At 31.4% G+C, this 17,437-nt stretch overlaps 2 protein-coding genes across 3 annotated transcripts; both read left to right on the top strand.

The window, feature by feature from the left end:
- The first annotated feature begins 266 nt into the window (after positions 1–266).
- LOC127250894 (uncharacterized) lies at positions 267–8,957 on the top strand. Its single transcript, XM_051274367.1, has 14 exons — positions 267–936; positions 1,020–1,092; positions 1,190–1,279; positions 1,407–1,451; positions 2,625–2,705; positions 3,492–3,554; positions 4,164–4,266; positions 4,365–4,423; positions 4,777–4,887; positions 5,044–5,180; positions 5,275–5,314; positions 6,972–7,034; positions 7,118–7,311; positions 8,322–8,957. Exons 1-14 carry the CDS (start codon positions 431–433, stop codon positions 8,797–8,799), a joined length of 2,043 nt encoding a protein of 680 aa, XP_051130324.1. The 5' UTR covers positions 267–430; the 3' UTR covers positions 8,800–8,957.
- Positions 8,958–10,205: 1,248 nt separating this feature from the next.
- On the top strand, positions 10,206–13,951 carry LOC127250893 (S-adenosylmethionine synthase 3). Of its 2 annotated transcripts, XM_051274366.1 has the most exons (3): positions 10,206–10,332; positions 11,022–12,214; positions 13,781–13,951. In XM_051274366.1, exon 2 carries the CDS (start codon positions 11,027–11,029, stop codon positions 12,197–12,199), a length of 1,173 nt encoding a protein of 390 aa, XP_051130323.1. In that variant the 5' UTR covers positions 10,206–10,332; positions 11,022–11,026; the 3' UTR covers positions 12,200–12,214; positions 13,781–13,951. The 2 variants fall into 2 exon arrangements, with proteins under 2 accessions (XP_051130323.1, XP_051130322.1); XM_051274365.1 differs by lacking the exon at positions 13,781–13,951 and having other exon boundaries at positions 11,022–12,415.
- Positions 13,952–17,437: the final 3,486 nt, after the last annotated feature.

Raw genomic sequence — 17,437 nt, 5'->3', positions numbered from 1 at the left:
AAAATAAATAAATTTCTAGTATGGTTCAAATTCTAACGCCTCCAAATCATCTGTCTTAGTCTAATGTGATTTAACTTGTTAGATTTAATTTGCAAATAGGGTATTAGATCGAGCCGAATTTATCAGGCACCACTTTTGCATAACAACAACATATTCTCACATTGTAAATAAATAAAAAAACAAAAAAAAAAAAATTAGAAAAAAGGAAACCATATCCAACAAAAAATACAGATCAGATTTTCCGAACCAATGGGAAGGAACGCACCCTAACAAACCGATAGCAAGTCAATAGACATTGCCTATGGGTTAAACAAACCTGTCCATGGATATCACATAGTGTGAAACGACGACAAGGCCACCCCAAATTAGCGGATTCCGAAACCCTAAATCCCCAAATTTCCACAGAACCACACCGCACTATTGCTCATACATGTGGGATCCAAGCCACCGCGACGATGCTTTACATCTTTTTGAGCAGGCAATGGATGATCTCCGGCATATGAGTTCATACATTGATGTAGAAAGCGAGGAGGAGGAGGAAGAAGAAGAAGAAGAAGAAGATGAAGAGGACGAAGAAGAAGAAGAAGAAGAAGAAGAAGAACAAGGAGAGGAAGATAATGGCAACAGCAATGACGCCGATCAAGGCGCCAGAAGGACATTGCGTGAGGTATTGTACGGTAATCGTAGCAGCAATACGATTGCAGGCACGTCTCGAGAAGCACTGGATCTTGACACCCAGGCTTCAAGTAATGACTTGGTAGTAGTGGGCGAAAGCAACGGCGGAGAAGTGGGTTGTAATCAATTCAACAATGGTGGAAACGTCAATGATCATGGGGTAAATGGCGAGGAGTTGAATCGGGGGGAAATTGATGGACTGATATGCCCCATTTGCTTCGAGCCGTGGTCTTCTGGTTCTGGCAGCGACCACAATGTCTGGTACGTCTCAATAAAATTAAACCTATATTGTGTAGAATTCATCGCTTACATTTAGTGTATAAGGTTTTTTCTGTAATTAACAGTTGTTTGCCGTGCGGGCACATATATGGCTTTTCTTGCATCAAGAAATGGTTGAGGCGGCCTCGTTCAAGTAAGGTAATTTAGCTTACAATTAGTGTTCGATGATATGTGCTGCAATCTTTATCTTTTTTAATACTTTTCTGCAATTTTGTTTCTAATTTTCTGTGTTTAGTGCCCCCAATGTAAAAAAGATTGTGGGGTGAAGGATATCCGTCTGCTTTATGCTACACAAGTTGTTGCCGTTGATGGTGAGCTTCAAAAGGTGTGTTTTGGTTGAGGTCATGGAGAGCGGCAAGCGTTGTGTTTATATTGGATTAGTTAATTGGATTGTGATCCTTTTTTTTTTTTTAATTTTTTTATTTGTGTGTGTTTGGTTTCTTTGTCCGCAGAGAGTGCAATCACTTGAAGCTAAATGTGCGACTCTTGAGAAAAAGGTGAGCATACATGTGAAAATGGACTCTTTTTTTTTTATCCTTGTTCTTGTAGGTAATCTGATGAAATCCATCTGTTTGCAGTTTGCCTATAAATGATTTATACTTGTGCTTGTGTAAACTTTATATATCTTATTATCATGAAAGTCTGATGATCTTTCATGCTTTTCTTTTTTCTTTTTACTTTTACCTTTTGTTTTTCCCCTACTGAAATTGTGTTGTATTGTGCTTTGAAAAAATTATGCCCCTACTGAAATTGTATTGTATTGTGCTTTCAAAAAATTATGTGTTATAGTTTCAAGATTACTTGAAACAATATTGTGGTAAGTAATGGCTATTTGTAAATCAAACAAAGTATTCTTGAAATATGACCGACTGTTATTGGATGTGTTTCCTTAGCTTCTGGTTAATTCTGAGCCACTGTTATATTTTCTTTCCATTTGTTAACTTTTATCAACTATGGTCTTGGTTTATAGCTTGTCAAGGAGATTGTTGCATTGAATTAACTTCATTCTGTGCTATGAAGTTGAGCAACATTTCACATGCAGTATTCTGAGTTTTTATGACATTGAAATTTATAGTTAGATGTGTCTGTTGTTTAGGTTGGGTTTTATTTTATTTTCCACAAACATGTAATATGTTGGTACTGAAGAAAATCTGCAAGTCAATTGTAGATGCATTATTTTACTTAATCTTGTATCTGCACTCTCTTATTGTTTGTGATGTGAGTAAAAGTGTATAACTTAGTGTTGGTATCAGATGAAGCTTGGTAAGTAGCATTGTATATGTTATGTAATATATATATATATATATATATTTCTCGTTCCTGACTTCATGAACCTTCACTTCAACCTCCATGTAGAAAATGGTCTTGATTTCAATTTTCACTAGGAGCTTCAGTAATATATTTTGTTGATTGATGTTAGTAATATTTGTTGGATTAAACATTCTGGTTGTTGCTTTATAGTTGCAAGAGATAACTTTTGTCAGATGTTCATTGTAGCCTCTCTGTTACATCAATATTAGCCTGGCTTCTATCATATGATGATGTTAGGACATACATTTATAAGAAGTTAGTACTACACGTACTCTAGGATCATTTTAGCAAGTTGGCAGTTTTTGTTGTTTTATCCTTGTAGTTGATGGTTTCACTTGCTTTTATTCGGCATGTTACAGAATGCTAACTGGTCTAAGATGGAATCTGAATGGAAGAAGAGAGAAGCTGATATCCTCAAGGAAGTTCAATGTCTCAAGAAGGTATTGCTTGTGCTAGTTTCTGTCTCTTCATCCATGTTTTCTATTCCCTGATTGTTTGTACCCTTTTATAGCTGCTATTTTTCATTTTTTTTTAAGACTAATAGGGCCAATGATTTTGTAATCCACTCGTTCATTGCTAACACTTTGGTTTGGCTGTTATTCGTTTTTTCTGTGGGTCTTAATCTTAAGTGCTTATTGCTGCAATTAACGATTTTGGGTGTGTTTGTTTGGAGGATTGGATTTTAAATGATTCATCCCATTTTTTCCCCCAAAAAACATCAAATCAAACACGTATTTTTCATTTTTTATATTATACTAAAAATCAATTTTACATTCAAAACATCACATCAACACCTATTTATATCACATCATACAACTATTCAAATTCAAAATTTTTACTATTCAAATCCCAACTCAAAATCCAAACCCCCAAACAAACACACACGAAGAAATTTTATCATGAGTACACTTTTACTGCTACAGATTATTCTTTTTTCTGTTTACTTTGGACATGTTTACTGCTAAACATTATCCAGTTGAATTCCTGTAAATTCTGTGGAAATAATTGAAAGTAGAAGGGGGTTGTATGTAAATTTGTCTTTGGTCTAGTACTGTACTAAATGCTAATGTATCTTATTTATTGATTTTCTTATGAATTGGAATTGGTTCATTTCTGCTTTGTACTGTGCCTAATTTCGAGGAATCCTCTAAAATCCCACCTGTGGGATCTACTTTATGTCAACCTGTGATTTTTACCCTTCCCTTCTGTGCTTGTCCTTTTCTAAGATGGAAGTAGAATGGAGGCAGAGAGAAGCTGATATGCAGGAGAAAATGCAACATCTTAAGGAGGTATTTGCTTCATCTTGTTCATATATCTTTATTGGTTTCATCTATATCCTGATTGTTTCTTCCTCTTTATAGCCAGTATTTCATCTGTTTTTATGAAACTACTGTGTCCAATGTTTTTGGCTGTTAATCCAATATATTGATGAGCATCAAATGCGATGCTACAATTATGAAGTATTGATGTTAGAAGATTAGCAGCGAAAGAGCCTGTGTTCTTTCTGTTTCACATTATTATTTTTGTGTCCATGTTTTGGAAATTGATACTGGAAAAGTATTATCTTGTTAGATTCGATTCCATTGGTTTTTGTGGGAAAATGGTGAAAGTAGAATTTGGCTGCTTTCAAATTCTTCTCTTAGCTATTATTCTCTAAATTCTAACAATCACATTCACATGCGTTGGATTTTTAGTCTTACTAATAGATAAAATGTTTCTGGAGTGTTATCACTACTCATACTTTGAATTGCTTATTTCTACTTTTTATTATCTCTAATTTGGGAAACATGAGAAGCCAATATCTGGGAATTACTCAATGAGTCATCTTCATATGATTTATTATTATTATTATTATTATCACAAAAAGTCGTCATTATTACAATATTGCTGTCTTGTAGAGGACACATGGTCTGGAGGGTCTTTTAGGAGATACGGATCACAGGGTACCAGCAACTGCTCCCACCTATTTAAATGGTCAAATTCAAAGATGGCCAACCTCGGGTAATTTTCACTAATTAAAATTGTAATGAGTAGGATGGACTCATGCTTTATTTTAGGTTTTTCTTGGTCCCTGATATCTCTTAATTTTTTCTCTGCAGATCTTGATGTATGCGGCAGGTTTCAAATGGAAGGATGTATGAGTAGATTTAAATTGGAGGTAGTAATTCTTCTAGGTCATTTTCCTTATTGCAATTTGAAGCCATAAATGTTGAAGGGCAATGTGCAAAACTTTCATCCTGGTCTGATGAATTACAGAAATTGTGTGGATTTCCAATTCTATTATGTATTTGATTTTTCCATCTTTCTATTTATTGTCCAAGACATACACCGGATTAAAATTTTAATGAGTTCAAGTCTTATTTCTGAAATTTTCTGAAATGGTTCTTGGAAAAGAAGCGAAGTATGTAACAACATCATGTGACTCGTATTTAATGTTTTAAATGTTTTCCTATTTGATAATGGATCATAACTTTGCTTAGAAATCTCTTTAATTTGATATTACTTTTGTAGATGGAATGTCATGTAGTGGGTGCTCGCCTCTTTGACATTGATTGTTCCAGTCATTTATTTATAACTGCTCGAAGACTTCCAGGCAGGGCGGGACTGCACGTGCTGACCAAAGTATGTTCTTGTGGTCCTTCGGAAATATAAAATCATTTTGGCCACATGGATCCTTTTGGTTTTTGATAAGTCTGTACAAAATTTTCATATATATGTATATATATATTGCTTTTGATCTTGTGAACATTCATTTGATTTAGTAAAGAATCTTTTCAGGTTAGCATGTTTAATAGCCATGAAAAGGATGATATTCGTCTCCCTGAGAACATCAAAGTTGTCAAGGATCTGAAGATTTCTCCTCATAGCAAACATGTGCTGTTGGCTTCCTTAGGAAAGAAACTATTGATATTCAGGTAGTGTGCTCCCTTTCTTACCAAATAGGCAGTCATTGGAGCTATTTTAGTTTTCTCTGATCATCTGTTGTGCTTTCCTTCTACTATGTTTCAGCACGGAGAGCAACAATCCCATTCTTACTTATCAGCTTCCGGTAATGTTTTTTTATTACCTTGATTTTTCTTATAGTAAAATTCACAGCTTTTGAAGCTTCTTGCAATCATTCCTTAGCTAGGAATCCATGAAAATCATACCCTACTAGAACACGACACATTACAACTGTAATATTTGGTGCAATGTTAGCTAATCCCGTAATTGTGTCTGTAAGAATGTCATTAAAACATCTACAATACCTTCCAATTTGCCATAACCATATTAGGAGCATTAGACTAACCAGAGATCGAAAATAAAGAATGCCAATAACCCCAAAGTTTTTCGTGAAAAACCTTTCTAATGTGGAGAAGAAAAATCACGGGGCTTTTGAGCTCACTGAAAACTCAACTATAACCAATCAACATAGAATACGAAAATCACACAATGAGATAAGGCCTTGGGTTATCAACAAAGTCACCATATGGCCCAAATATCAACTGAATAATAAAATATGTAGATAAAAAGGCAAAAAAACTGTTCCACCCTCAAAAATTAATTCTTGGACTTTTAGCCATTGAAATCCAATCCCCCCATTCAAACCATAGAAAAAGGCTGCTTAGACAATATTTACTATTCCAAAACCTCGAGAGTACTGAGACTGCACAAAGAAAGCAGAATTAATGGATGCTTTATTTTTTCTCTGGTTCTTGAGTGGCTGTGTAGTTTTGACTAAAATCATTGTTTTTTTATCTTCTTAATAGGTCTTTACTTATTCCTTAATTCCAAAACCCAACAAATTCCCTCCCCCCCCCCCCCCCCCCCCCCCAACCTTGTGGAGAAGGAACTTCTCATTCTGGCATGTGAGCAACAAAATTAGAATTTTCATCTTGGCCCACATTGCTTATAGCATATCAGCTCGATTATCATCCTATTTCAGGTTCAGTTAACTTTTTGTCCAACACATCATGCAACCAATGATATCTCACTTCAATGTTTCGACTTCAAAAGGTAGGATGTTTGAGAAAGCAACACATTTCTGTAGTTTGGATTGCTAGGAAATTGCTCGTGTGGAAAGGAATTACATAACCCAAAGTAGACTCTGAAGTATCTAAATCTCTAGCCTTGTTAGCATCCATATAACGAGTGAGAACCAACTTCACATTTTCAAAATAAAGTTTTCAATGAGAAATTACACGATATGACTCAAGTCCTACCATTAACGAAATACAAAACAACCAAATCTCCAGTGAATTTTATTCCAAGAGTTTTAACCATTTAAATCCAATCTCCACCATTCAAAACTAAGAATAGAATGTCTTCTATTTCCATAAAAAATCCAAGCCAATCGGACAATGTTTTCTTTGCTAAAAAAGAAGCTCGGCTATCCGAGACTGCACAGTTAACGGAAGAACTGCACAAATGCCCTGTTTTTCCCTGTTTCTGGCGCAGCTTACCTGCATTGTCTTTAATTCCTTAACCCTAAAATCAAGATCTTTTATCTTCCTAGTGGTCCTTAATTACCCATGAAGTATTTGGACCTTTTCGCTTTAGTTGGAAGCCCAAAATCCAACAAAATAATCATTATTTTTTTGAAGAACCGTGAGATTGTGCAAGTATATGATCATGTTCTGTCTTTTCTAAAATGTTATTGAGTAGCTGTAACTATTATCTTTTCTATTATTATCATGTTGAAGCTGTGATGGTTTTTGAATCCTCAGGCTGCTGCCTGGTCATGTTCATGGGATGCTAGCAATGCACAATATGCATATGCAGGCTTACAGGTTTCGTTTGATGTTTGGCATCTTCCTTATCTTATACAGCTTTATTTATTTATATCAACTCTCTAATTATAATATCCTTGCAGAATGGCATGGTTTTGCAGTTCGACAGACGCTACACCAAGACTCATGTGGAATGTTTGACTGGATTGAGAGATAGCCCAGTTCATACATTGCATTCTCTTTTGTCTGATTCATCTCTAAGCTCTGGCACCGGATGTGTTCTTTCCGCATCTTCCATTGGCTTATGTCAATGGAACTTCGGTGGACGTGAAGGAAGGTATGTTTCCGTAGCATTCCCCACTCCCTTTCCTTAATGTATGTTTACAGATGTGTTAACTTATGAAGCCATAGATTTCTTTCACTGTTTGTTATAATCTTTGATGATAGGAATTGGATAGAGAAGGAAATGATTTAGATGGCATATATAGTTTAAAATTAAAAATAAAAACTGGCTGCCTTCCAAGAAAATGAGAAAAATGAATGAAAAGCTTATTTTACTTTTCTTTTCACAGACCACTGATCGACTTCTTTCCCAACCTCTAATCTTTTCATATATTTGTTGCCATAATCCCTTGTTACTTCCGTCTTTCCATTTGAAAACACTTTAGTTTCATCTGTTTCGTTCAAATTAGTCTTTAACTATAATATTTCCAAGGTGTAAGACTGAAGGGACTAGTGACATTCGATTGCTCTCTCTTGGGCTCACTACTTTAATTTCCATTGTTGCAAATTGGGATCATATGCTCGCCTGCTTTTTGGAATTTACATTTTGTCGGATCTAATAGTACATTCAGTTATGTTTTTTGATGCTTTAAAAATTTGTTGAAAGAACAGGCAAAGCAGTAACATTTATTTTTGTTGAGATATCTTATACTCCATCCGTCTTTCAAATGTATGCTCATTTGGTTTGCACACATGTTTTCATGGATACAGTATCATATTGGTTGATCGCGACATAAAGTAAGGATATTTTGATAAGTATGAGCATTTTGATAAATTTAGTGTGCTAAGTAGTTATGGTAGTTTTGTAAATAAGTATAATAGTGAAGGGTATAAATTAAATAATATAGAAAGTTCATATTTTTTTGTGGACAAACAAAAAGGAAAAATGAGCATAGATTTGGTGGACGGAGACACTATATTTTTAGATATTTGGTTTATAGTTTAGATTAGGTTTATATTATCTTATATTAGATTGTTATTATTTGAGTCTTTCCGATTTATATCACACCTATTTATGGAGACCTCTAGTTTCAATTTCATTATTAAAATTTTGTCGTGGTGTAGGCCATTTTTGATTCCAGAATCAGACAAGCAAGGAGTATGTATATCCGTTGCATATTGCCCCTCTACCAATGATATTGTCGCATCCTATCGACCTAAAATCGAGCCATCAGCCGTGGAGATCACTCAACCAACACTTGCGCCATGTGGGCAAGTCACGGTGGGAAGTCATGTCCTTTACAAAAGATTAGGTTGCTCGAGATACCACAAACTAGGAACCACTTTTGCCAATGTGAGCGACATCCGATTCCCAAAATCGGCAATAATTGATGGAGTATACCCGAAACCCGTGTTTGTTTCTGGCGATGAAGCAACAAATGAACTCACTTTGCAGGAATTGCCATCTCTAAATGCCGTCGAGTGGTTCAAACCTCTAAAGCCTCCCATTCGCGACGTCAAGTTTGCTCGTCTACCGGGCTCGGGATTGCTCAGCTGCTTGAGTGAAGACTCCTTGTATCTATTGTCAGCCAAGCTTATGTAGAGGTAAACTATTTCAAGATTTCATAATTATCATAGCAATAGTGAGAAATATAGTTAGAATGATCATAGTGTGGATATTCCATTTAGTTATCTTCTGTTTTTTAGGGCTAAATAAATAGAAAAAAAAAAAAGGCTTAATTTTAAAATTTTTGCTATATATTATTCTTTTCGTTCTGACTCAAAATACTCAATTTTTTTTTTTTTTTTTAATGATAGGTTAAAATATAATGATATTTTATTGATAAGCCGGAAAGTATTAATAATTTTACCATTGTAAGTAAAATGAAGAAAATATTTTTGTAAAAATTAAGGGATATTTTAGTATTTATAAGAAATGAATATTATTTTTTTTAAGTGGAACGTACAAAAATAATAAATTGAGTCGGGAGGAGTATATATTTACGTAAAATTAAATTGGAAGCACAAAAAAAACACTCCCTTGTTAGTGAAGACTTTGGAGTTTGGATGATGTATTCAATTTATTGTTAACTGATAAAAATAATACTATTAAATTATATAAAGTATATATGTTGATGTATAGTTGAATTAATATATTATAAATAAATGAATTACCTAATAAAATATGTTTAATTTTTTATGGTATACAAAAATTGTAGAATTATGTAGTAATTTTATAAGTATTTGTATTTGGTTAAATAGGAGAGGAGAGGAGAGGAGAGGAGAGGGAATGAAAAATATAATAATTTTATAGTTTTGTCTATATATTGAATAAATAAAGAAAAATAAAAATATTTAATATAATTTTATTAATTTATTAAATAAACATCAATTTTAATTTATTTTACAGTAAGCATATATATATACTTATATTATATAAATAAGAATAAATTTATATGTAAAAAAATTGAATTATTTAATAATACAATAATCATTCTAATATAAATTTTATTTATTTAAAATAAATTACAAGATAAATATCTTTATAGGTTAAATAAATATACCCATTCCGTCCGGTTCTAAGTTCCATTTATTTTTTATTTTTTATTTTTTTATATTTGAATATTAATTATTATATCAATATATAGTACAAATTAAAAACAAAATTATACCAATATAATGATATTTTTAATGTTAATACATTTTCACATATTTTCGCTAATTATTAAAATATTAATATTAATTTTTTTTTATGTATTATAATATTTCAAAAGTTCTTTCTTTTATTTGGGAGGAGAGAGTATAAAAAACAAAACACAAATAATCACACCCTTCTCATTAAAAGTGGGTGAAATCCTTTAACCAACAGACGTACATCTCGAGATTCGTAGGGTACAAACTTACAATGCAGATAAAATAAAAAATAAAAAATAAAGAATTTGGTGGACATCAACTGTCAGTCGCCAGGTGGCACCATATAATTGGGTGGTGTAGGTAGGGTAGTTTTACACTTGAAGCGCCTGTCAGTTTGACAGCCTATAAAATGTCGCCGATGCCACAGAACCAGTCTGCGATTGCGCTTTGCTCTCTCGAGGAAGACGATTGTAAGCTGCAGATCTAACGTTCTTGGAGAAAGGTCAGCCACCTGAATCGAATCGATCTCTACTTTAATTTTGTTTTTTTATTATTAATTTTTTTTATTTATTGCGCTTCTGTTATCGTTTATGCCTACAATGATTTCATTTTGCTTCGTTTAGTATTCGAATTGGACGATTTCGATGATTGTTGTTGGTTGATTTGATGTTTTTATGTAAATTTGTATGATAGCCTCACAGATTGCGGTGATTGTTTGATTAAATTTAGATATTTCGATGGATTTTGTGTCGCGAGGAATATCTTTAGGTTTTCGCATTTTCCTTTACATTTTGTTGTGCGGTGATTTATCCCTAAGCATTATCAATGGTTACGATCGCACCGAAGCTGCACCGTTTGATTTAGCTCCTCGATTTGTATTTAATCTGCCTCAAAATGCCTATGCACAATAACTTCACATAAATGTGTTCTGTTTTATCCATTCGAATATGTTTCCGATTTTTATAGAACATAATCTCCACGGTGCATTTGTTAGATTCATCGATTAAGCGATGGTGAATGCTTTTCCTTACCAGTGATCAATCAATTATTGATAGTCCAGTTCCAGTTCATAACCATGCGTGATTTGTGTTCAAGTTTAATCATGCTCAATTCGAATGTGAACTTGCTACTTTTAACAAAACTGTCTCCGATTCAAATGACTGACAATTGACATCCAAATTTGTTTTTCAGAAACCATGGATTCCTTCCTGTTCACTTCAGAATCCGTCAATGAAGGACACCCTGACAAGCTCTGCGACCAAGTCTCAGACGCCATTCTCGACGCTTGCTTAGAGCAAGATCCAGAGAGCAAAGTCGCCTGCGAAACCTGCACTAAAACAAACATGGTAATGGTCTTCGGCGAGATCACAACCAAGGCAAATGTGAACTACGAGAAGATAGTAAGGGATACCTGCAGAGGAATCGGATTCACTTCTCCCGACGTCGGCCTAGACGCCGACAACTGCAAAGTCCTCGTCAACATTGAGCAACAGAGCCCCGACATCGCCCAGGGAGTCCACGGCCATCTCACCAAGAAACCCGAAGAAATCGGAGCCGGCGACCAAGGCCACATGTTCGGCTATGCCACCGACGAAACACAGGAGCTTATGCCTCTAACCCACGTCCTCGCCACAAAGCTCGGCGCCAAACTCACCGAAGTCAGGAAGAACAAGACCTGCCCATGGTTAAGACCCGACGGGAAAACACAGGTCACCGTCGAGTACAAAAATGAGAACGGCGCAATGGTTCCCGTTCGAGTCCACACCGTCCTCATCTCGACTCAGCATGATGAAACCGTCACCAACGAAAAAATCGCCAGTGACTTGAAGGAGCACGTGATCAAGCCCGTGATCCCTGCCCAATACCTCGACGACAAAACCATCTTCCACCTCAACCCATCCGGTCGATTCGTCATCGGCGGTCCCCACGGCGATGCAGGCCTGACCGGCCGGAAAATCATCATCGACACCTACGGCGGCTGGGGCGCACACGGCGGGGGCGCCTTCTCCGGAAAAGATCCGACTAAAGTCGACAGAAGCGGCGCCTACATTGTCAGACAAGCTGCCAAGAGTGTTGTCGCGTCAGGACTCGCGCGACGATGCATCGTGCAAGTTTCTTACGCGATTGGCGTGGCTGAACCGCTGTCTGTATTCGTGGATTCTTACAAGACGGGTAAGATCCCGGACAAGGACATCCTGGCCCTGATCAAGGAGAGCTTCGACTTCCGGCCGGGGATGATTGCGATCAACCTGGACTTGAAGAGAGGAGGCAATTTCAGGTACCAAAAGACGGCGGCTTACGGACACTTTGGGCGCGACGATCCCGACTTCACCTGGGAAACTCCGAAGATCCTTAAGCCTAAAGCTTGAATCTTTCTCCACGAGGTAACTAACTATAAACTCTGCTTTATATAAATTGATTCATACTTGATGAAGAAGATGAAATAATTCTTTTGGACATGCTTATGAGTTTTTTCTAGTTTAGGTTTAGACAGTATTATGGGATTGATGTGTTCTTAGGTTTTAGTAGTTTATTGCATTATAGAAATTTTACTAATAAATAAAATGCTCGTTTTTATTTCCTGAGTTTTTTCTTGGAGGAAATTATTGCCAGCTTATGTTGGAATTGTTGTATTATTTTTTAAAAGATTATCGTAGAAATAGTGCAAACAAATTCTCAAAATATTGTGTTTATTTTGAGTTTTAGTTTTCAATAGCAAATTTTTTGAATTAAAATAATTATTTGATGTGATATTTTAAATATAAAATTAAATTATAATGTAATATAGTAAATAAAAATTATGTGTTTAATTTAATATTTATTTTTAAGAAATGTTAAAATATAAAAACCAAGTGTTCATATTACAAGTAAACACACCTTATGTAAACGGAGCATTAATTAACAATGCTAATAATAAATTAAAATAATTATTTGATGTGATATTTTGGATGTAGTATTTTATTTTATTTTTTAAATTTTAAGATAACATTATAATACAGTAAACATACTATTCTCCGTAAAAACAAATATAAAAACATGCTATTGTGTAATATAAAAATAATGATATTTGCTTAACATTTTATAAATTGTAAAAATATTTATTACGTTAGTATTGTTGATATTTATACTAAAATCAAAGGCCTTAGGCTTGCACAATTATTATACTATCTTCGTCGGGTCTTATTTACTTTCTTACGTGTTAATATTTGAATATTAATTATTATATAAAAATGTACTAATTAGAAAAAATAACAAAAATACTTCTATTAATTTCTTATAATACTATTATAATGATATATGTGCATTTATATAAATATAAGAATATTTTTAATATCAAATACAATGAAGTAAAAAGTAAATGATAATACTAATTTTATTATTATGAGAAGGTTTTTTTAATTTATTTATGAAATCTGCCCCTAATTAATAAAAAATGTCTAAATCATAAATTAGGCCCAACATGGGGCCCAATATGTAAAACATTGTAATAACAGCCCAGGCCCAAATTGAATCCTCGTTTTCAGACATTTATTTTATCCACATTTATTATACTGGGTTGCTATCTATCAGGGCTTTCATAATTGATTATTACTCCCTCCTTCACATATACGGTGTTTGCTACTGTATTTTAGGGTGTAATTAGTAGATAATTAAAAATATATTAGTGAAAGTAATTATCTTATAGTATAAATAATTATAAATTAAAATTAAGATAACTAATTAATTTAATTAAAATTAAAAAAAATAAAATAAAATAATTTAAAATGAGATTAAAGTGTAATCATTTTCCAAAAAAGGAAAGTGATATGATACATGGGACGGACAGAAACTGCAAGGTGGACATAGTATCTTGGACGGAGGGAGTATTATTATTATTACTATTATTATTATTATTATTATTATTATTTTAATATTATTTATTTTTATATATTTATAATAATTTATTGCAGGTTTGGGTATGAATTGAATTAAGTGAAGTGAAGTGGAGTAGGTTAAATCAGCACATGTGGAGGAGGACCTCATCACTTTATTTCATTGTCACTATCCTAAACTTGATTTACACAAATGTCTAATCTCTATTTCACACAATTAAATACAATTATTATGCTCACTCAATATTTTTTAATGGAATAATTTTTTATAAATATTATTAAAAATACAAATATTCAATATATATCGTTCACGTATAAAAAGTCAATTATTTAATACAAAATATTATTTTTTATATTACTAACACAGTTTTCCTTACTGCACACAAAAAATGAATTCAACACAAAATATTATTTTTTACATTACTAGCATAGTTCTTCATACCACACATGAAAAAATCAATTCTATCTAAAAACGTTGACTGAATCGATCAATATTTATTTTCAAAATTAATTAATTAATTAATTAATGTAGTCATCATGTAACAATAAAATATCTTTAAATTTCATCTAAAATTACTAATATATTATTATTTTATTTTACAATTAATATTAATTAATTCATAATAATAATAATAATAATAATAATAATAAGTCAGTTCTTGATGTAGTTGTACGTGCCATGTCTCAATTTGGGTTCTAACCTGTCACATGTCTGGAAATAACAAACCCTCTTTTTTGCTATATATAATATAAATATATTTATATATACTTTTATCCAATTAAATTAGTATGATATTAAATTGATCTATCACCATATCATATAAAGGTAATCAACATATAATATATACTATCATAGTATATTTATGATACATTATATATTATGTTATAATTCGGAATATAATATTATATATATTGTGTTATGAAAAAAATATACTCCTTCCGTCATGCAAATGTGTGCTCATTTGACAAGATACGAGTTTTAATAAAAGTGAGTGATAATTGTTAATTTTTCCTTTTTATAGTAAAATAAGTACAAAAGTAGAATAATTTTTTATTTAAAAAAAGAAATAATATTTTTCGATGACAACCAAAAAAGAAAAGTGCACTAGATTTGAATGAGAGAGAGAGAGTATTTAGTATACCTTTATGTGATTTGTTAATTTGATTGAATTAATACCTAATCCGCGCCCATAAAATTAAGTTTACTTTATTATCCATCCACTGACAAAATAACTATTTCCCGATTTCCGAAATAAGAGTGTCATTTGTTTTTTTCGCGTAATTTTTTTAATATTAGTTGTTAGATGATGTAAATGACCGTTTATTCTAATACTCATTACGTCTCATAACAAAGTATTCATTTTTCCATTTTAGTCTGTCCCATAACAAAGTATCAATTTCTTTTTCTAAAAACTGTATTATCTACCTAACATTACAAATACCCTTACAGCTTACGTCATTATCTTTATATCACACGTACTAATAAGGTTATTTTAGTCATTTCTACTTTATTCCTACTATATCCCAATATAATACTAATATTTCTAAAACTACGTGCTTCCGAAACGCAGAGAGTATAATATATTATAAGTTATAAGAATATTTTTAATATTAAATAAATTGTAGCTATTATTAAATTAACATATTTATATAAGACGGGGCAAAATAACTGGGCGGTTACCTTATTAAGGGATGAAAGAAAAGTTTTTTATAAATTTATAGAAATTATAAAAATTTTAAATTTTCTATTTGATATTTTTATGAAATAATTAAAGAAATAAATATTTGTTAAAATAATATTTTTATCTTTTTTCAAAAAAATAATACTATTAATTTACATAGTCTTAGCTATTTATAAAACTTCTCGATGTCCCTTATTTTTGTTTGTTACATATAATTTTATTTTTGTATAACTTATTTAATATATATACATATAATTAATTATATATATGTGTGTGCGAAAAATAATGTCAATGGCTTATAATTGAAATAAATCACACACCTGTTCGGACAATGAGATGTCACGATTATACATTGGTCCGTACGACCTAAGTCTGGACTGAGCTGCATGCTTTCACATTTTAAAATTAAAGGCTAAAAAAAGCAGGTGAGATACAATATGATTTTAAATAAATAATACTCTATTATTCCATTTTTAATAAATTTATTTTATCATTTTAGTATATTTATCTTCAATCTCTTTTATTTTTTAGTAATTGGTATTTTTCATTTGTTTAAAAAAAATTATTCATATATTTTATACAATATTATAAAAAATACTATTCCCTCCGTCTGAGAAAAGATGTCTTATTGGAAGTGACACGCTAATTAAGAAATAATAATATTTAATTGAGAGTGGGTAAAAAGTATAATATAAAAGACTAAATTTCTCTTACTTTTTGAGTGATTTTAAAAAGTAAGTTAGAGTAATAATTATGGATACTTTAGAAAAATATAAATAATTTTGTTATAAAGTGGAAACCACGATTACTAAATAAGAAAACAAGACAATTATTTTGAAATTGACAAAAATAAAAAAAATAAGACAATTCTATTGAGATCGAGAGAGTACTAAAAAAAGCAGATGGATTTAAAAATAATGTTTTTATATGTATAATTCTATTTTTCTATAATATACTCCCCCGGTCCCAAAACTAGAGTTGGGGTTGTGTTTGACACGAGATTTAAGAAATATTGATATTATATTGGTAGTGTGTAAGAAGTACGGTAAAAGACTTTTTTGTCCTTGTAAGTGTATTAGTGTAAAAAGTAGTAACAATTGTGTAATAATAATGAAAAAATAAGAATAATTTTATAGTGATATGGTTATTTATAGAAATAAGACTATTATTTTGAGACGGACAAAAATAGTAAACAAAACTATTGTATTGAGACGAAGAGAGTATAAAACACTAGTATTTTTTTAAAATTTACCGGTAAAAAGAAACAGTTATATTATAGCTAGATGGAAGAAGTATATTGTAAAGCTATATTTACATATATATATATATAAATTTTTAGCATTATTTATTGTTAATAATTTAGAAAATATATTATATTAAATATTAAAAAATAAAAATAAAAATTATTAGTTGTAACTATTTCTAGAAAAATCAAAACTCAAAAACATTTGTTTCAACAAAGCCTAATAAACAAAAAATAAAAATAAAATGGCATTATTCAACATTTGAAAAAATATAACATCAACATAATTTTTTTAACTTATAATTATATTAATACTAATTTTTTACTATTTTTAAAATTTCAAAAGTACAAAAATCTTCAAAAGTCTATGTCTAAACTACTAAAAATTTTGGAATTTATAAATTAAAATAACAATTTATTACTCTCTATTTCGGATAAATTATGTGCATTATTATTATATATAAGAATTTAGGTGAAATATAATTAATAAATAATTAAAAAATATATTAATAAAAATAATTATTATATAATAAAAATAATTATATATTAAAATTATAACTAAATAATTTAATTAAAATTAAAAAAAAATTATAAATTATTAATTTAAAAATATGATTAAAGATATGGTCATATTTCCAAAAAATAAAATAAAATTATATAAGACGATCAAAATAGAAAAAATAAATAATTTATACATGGTATTTGATATTTCTTTCGTTTCAATTTAAAATACTCCCTCCGTCCAAACAATAAATATACATTTACTTTTGGCACAAAGTTTAAGAATTAATAATATTTTAATTATAGTTG

The sequence above is a fragment of the Andrographis paniculata genome, unplaced genomic scaffold (assembly GCF_009805555.1).
Source record: "Andrographis paniculata isolate CXL003 unplaced genomic scaffold, ASM980555v1 Contig38END, whole genome shotgun sequence".
In the NCBI taxonomy this organism is placed as follows: Eukaryota; Viridiplantae; Streptophyta; class Magnoliopsida; order Lamiales; family Acanthaceae; genus Andrographis; species Andrographis paniculata.
This window is presented reverse-complemented; position numbering and strand designations above follow the sequence as displayed.

Bases quoted from the DNA above. Each gene is read 5' to 3' on its own strand.
- LOC127250893 (XM_051274366.1), top strand. From the start codon at position 11,027: ATGGATTCCTTCCTGTTCACTTCAGAATCCGTCAATGAAGGACACCCT.
- LOC127250894 (XM_051274367.1), top strand. From the start codon at position 431: ATGTGGGATCCAAGCCACCGCGACGATGCTTTACATCTTTTTGAGCAG. The intron at 3,555-4,163 runs GTATTTGCTTCA...GCTGTCTTGTAG, and splicing joins AAATGCAACATCTTAAGGAG to AGGACACATGGTCTGGAGGG. The intron at 7,035-7,117 runs GTTTCGTTTGAT...ATATCCTTGCAG, and splicing joins ATGCATATGCAGGCTTACAG to AATGGCATGGTTTTGCAGTT.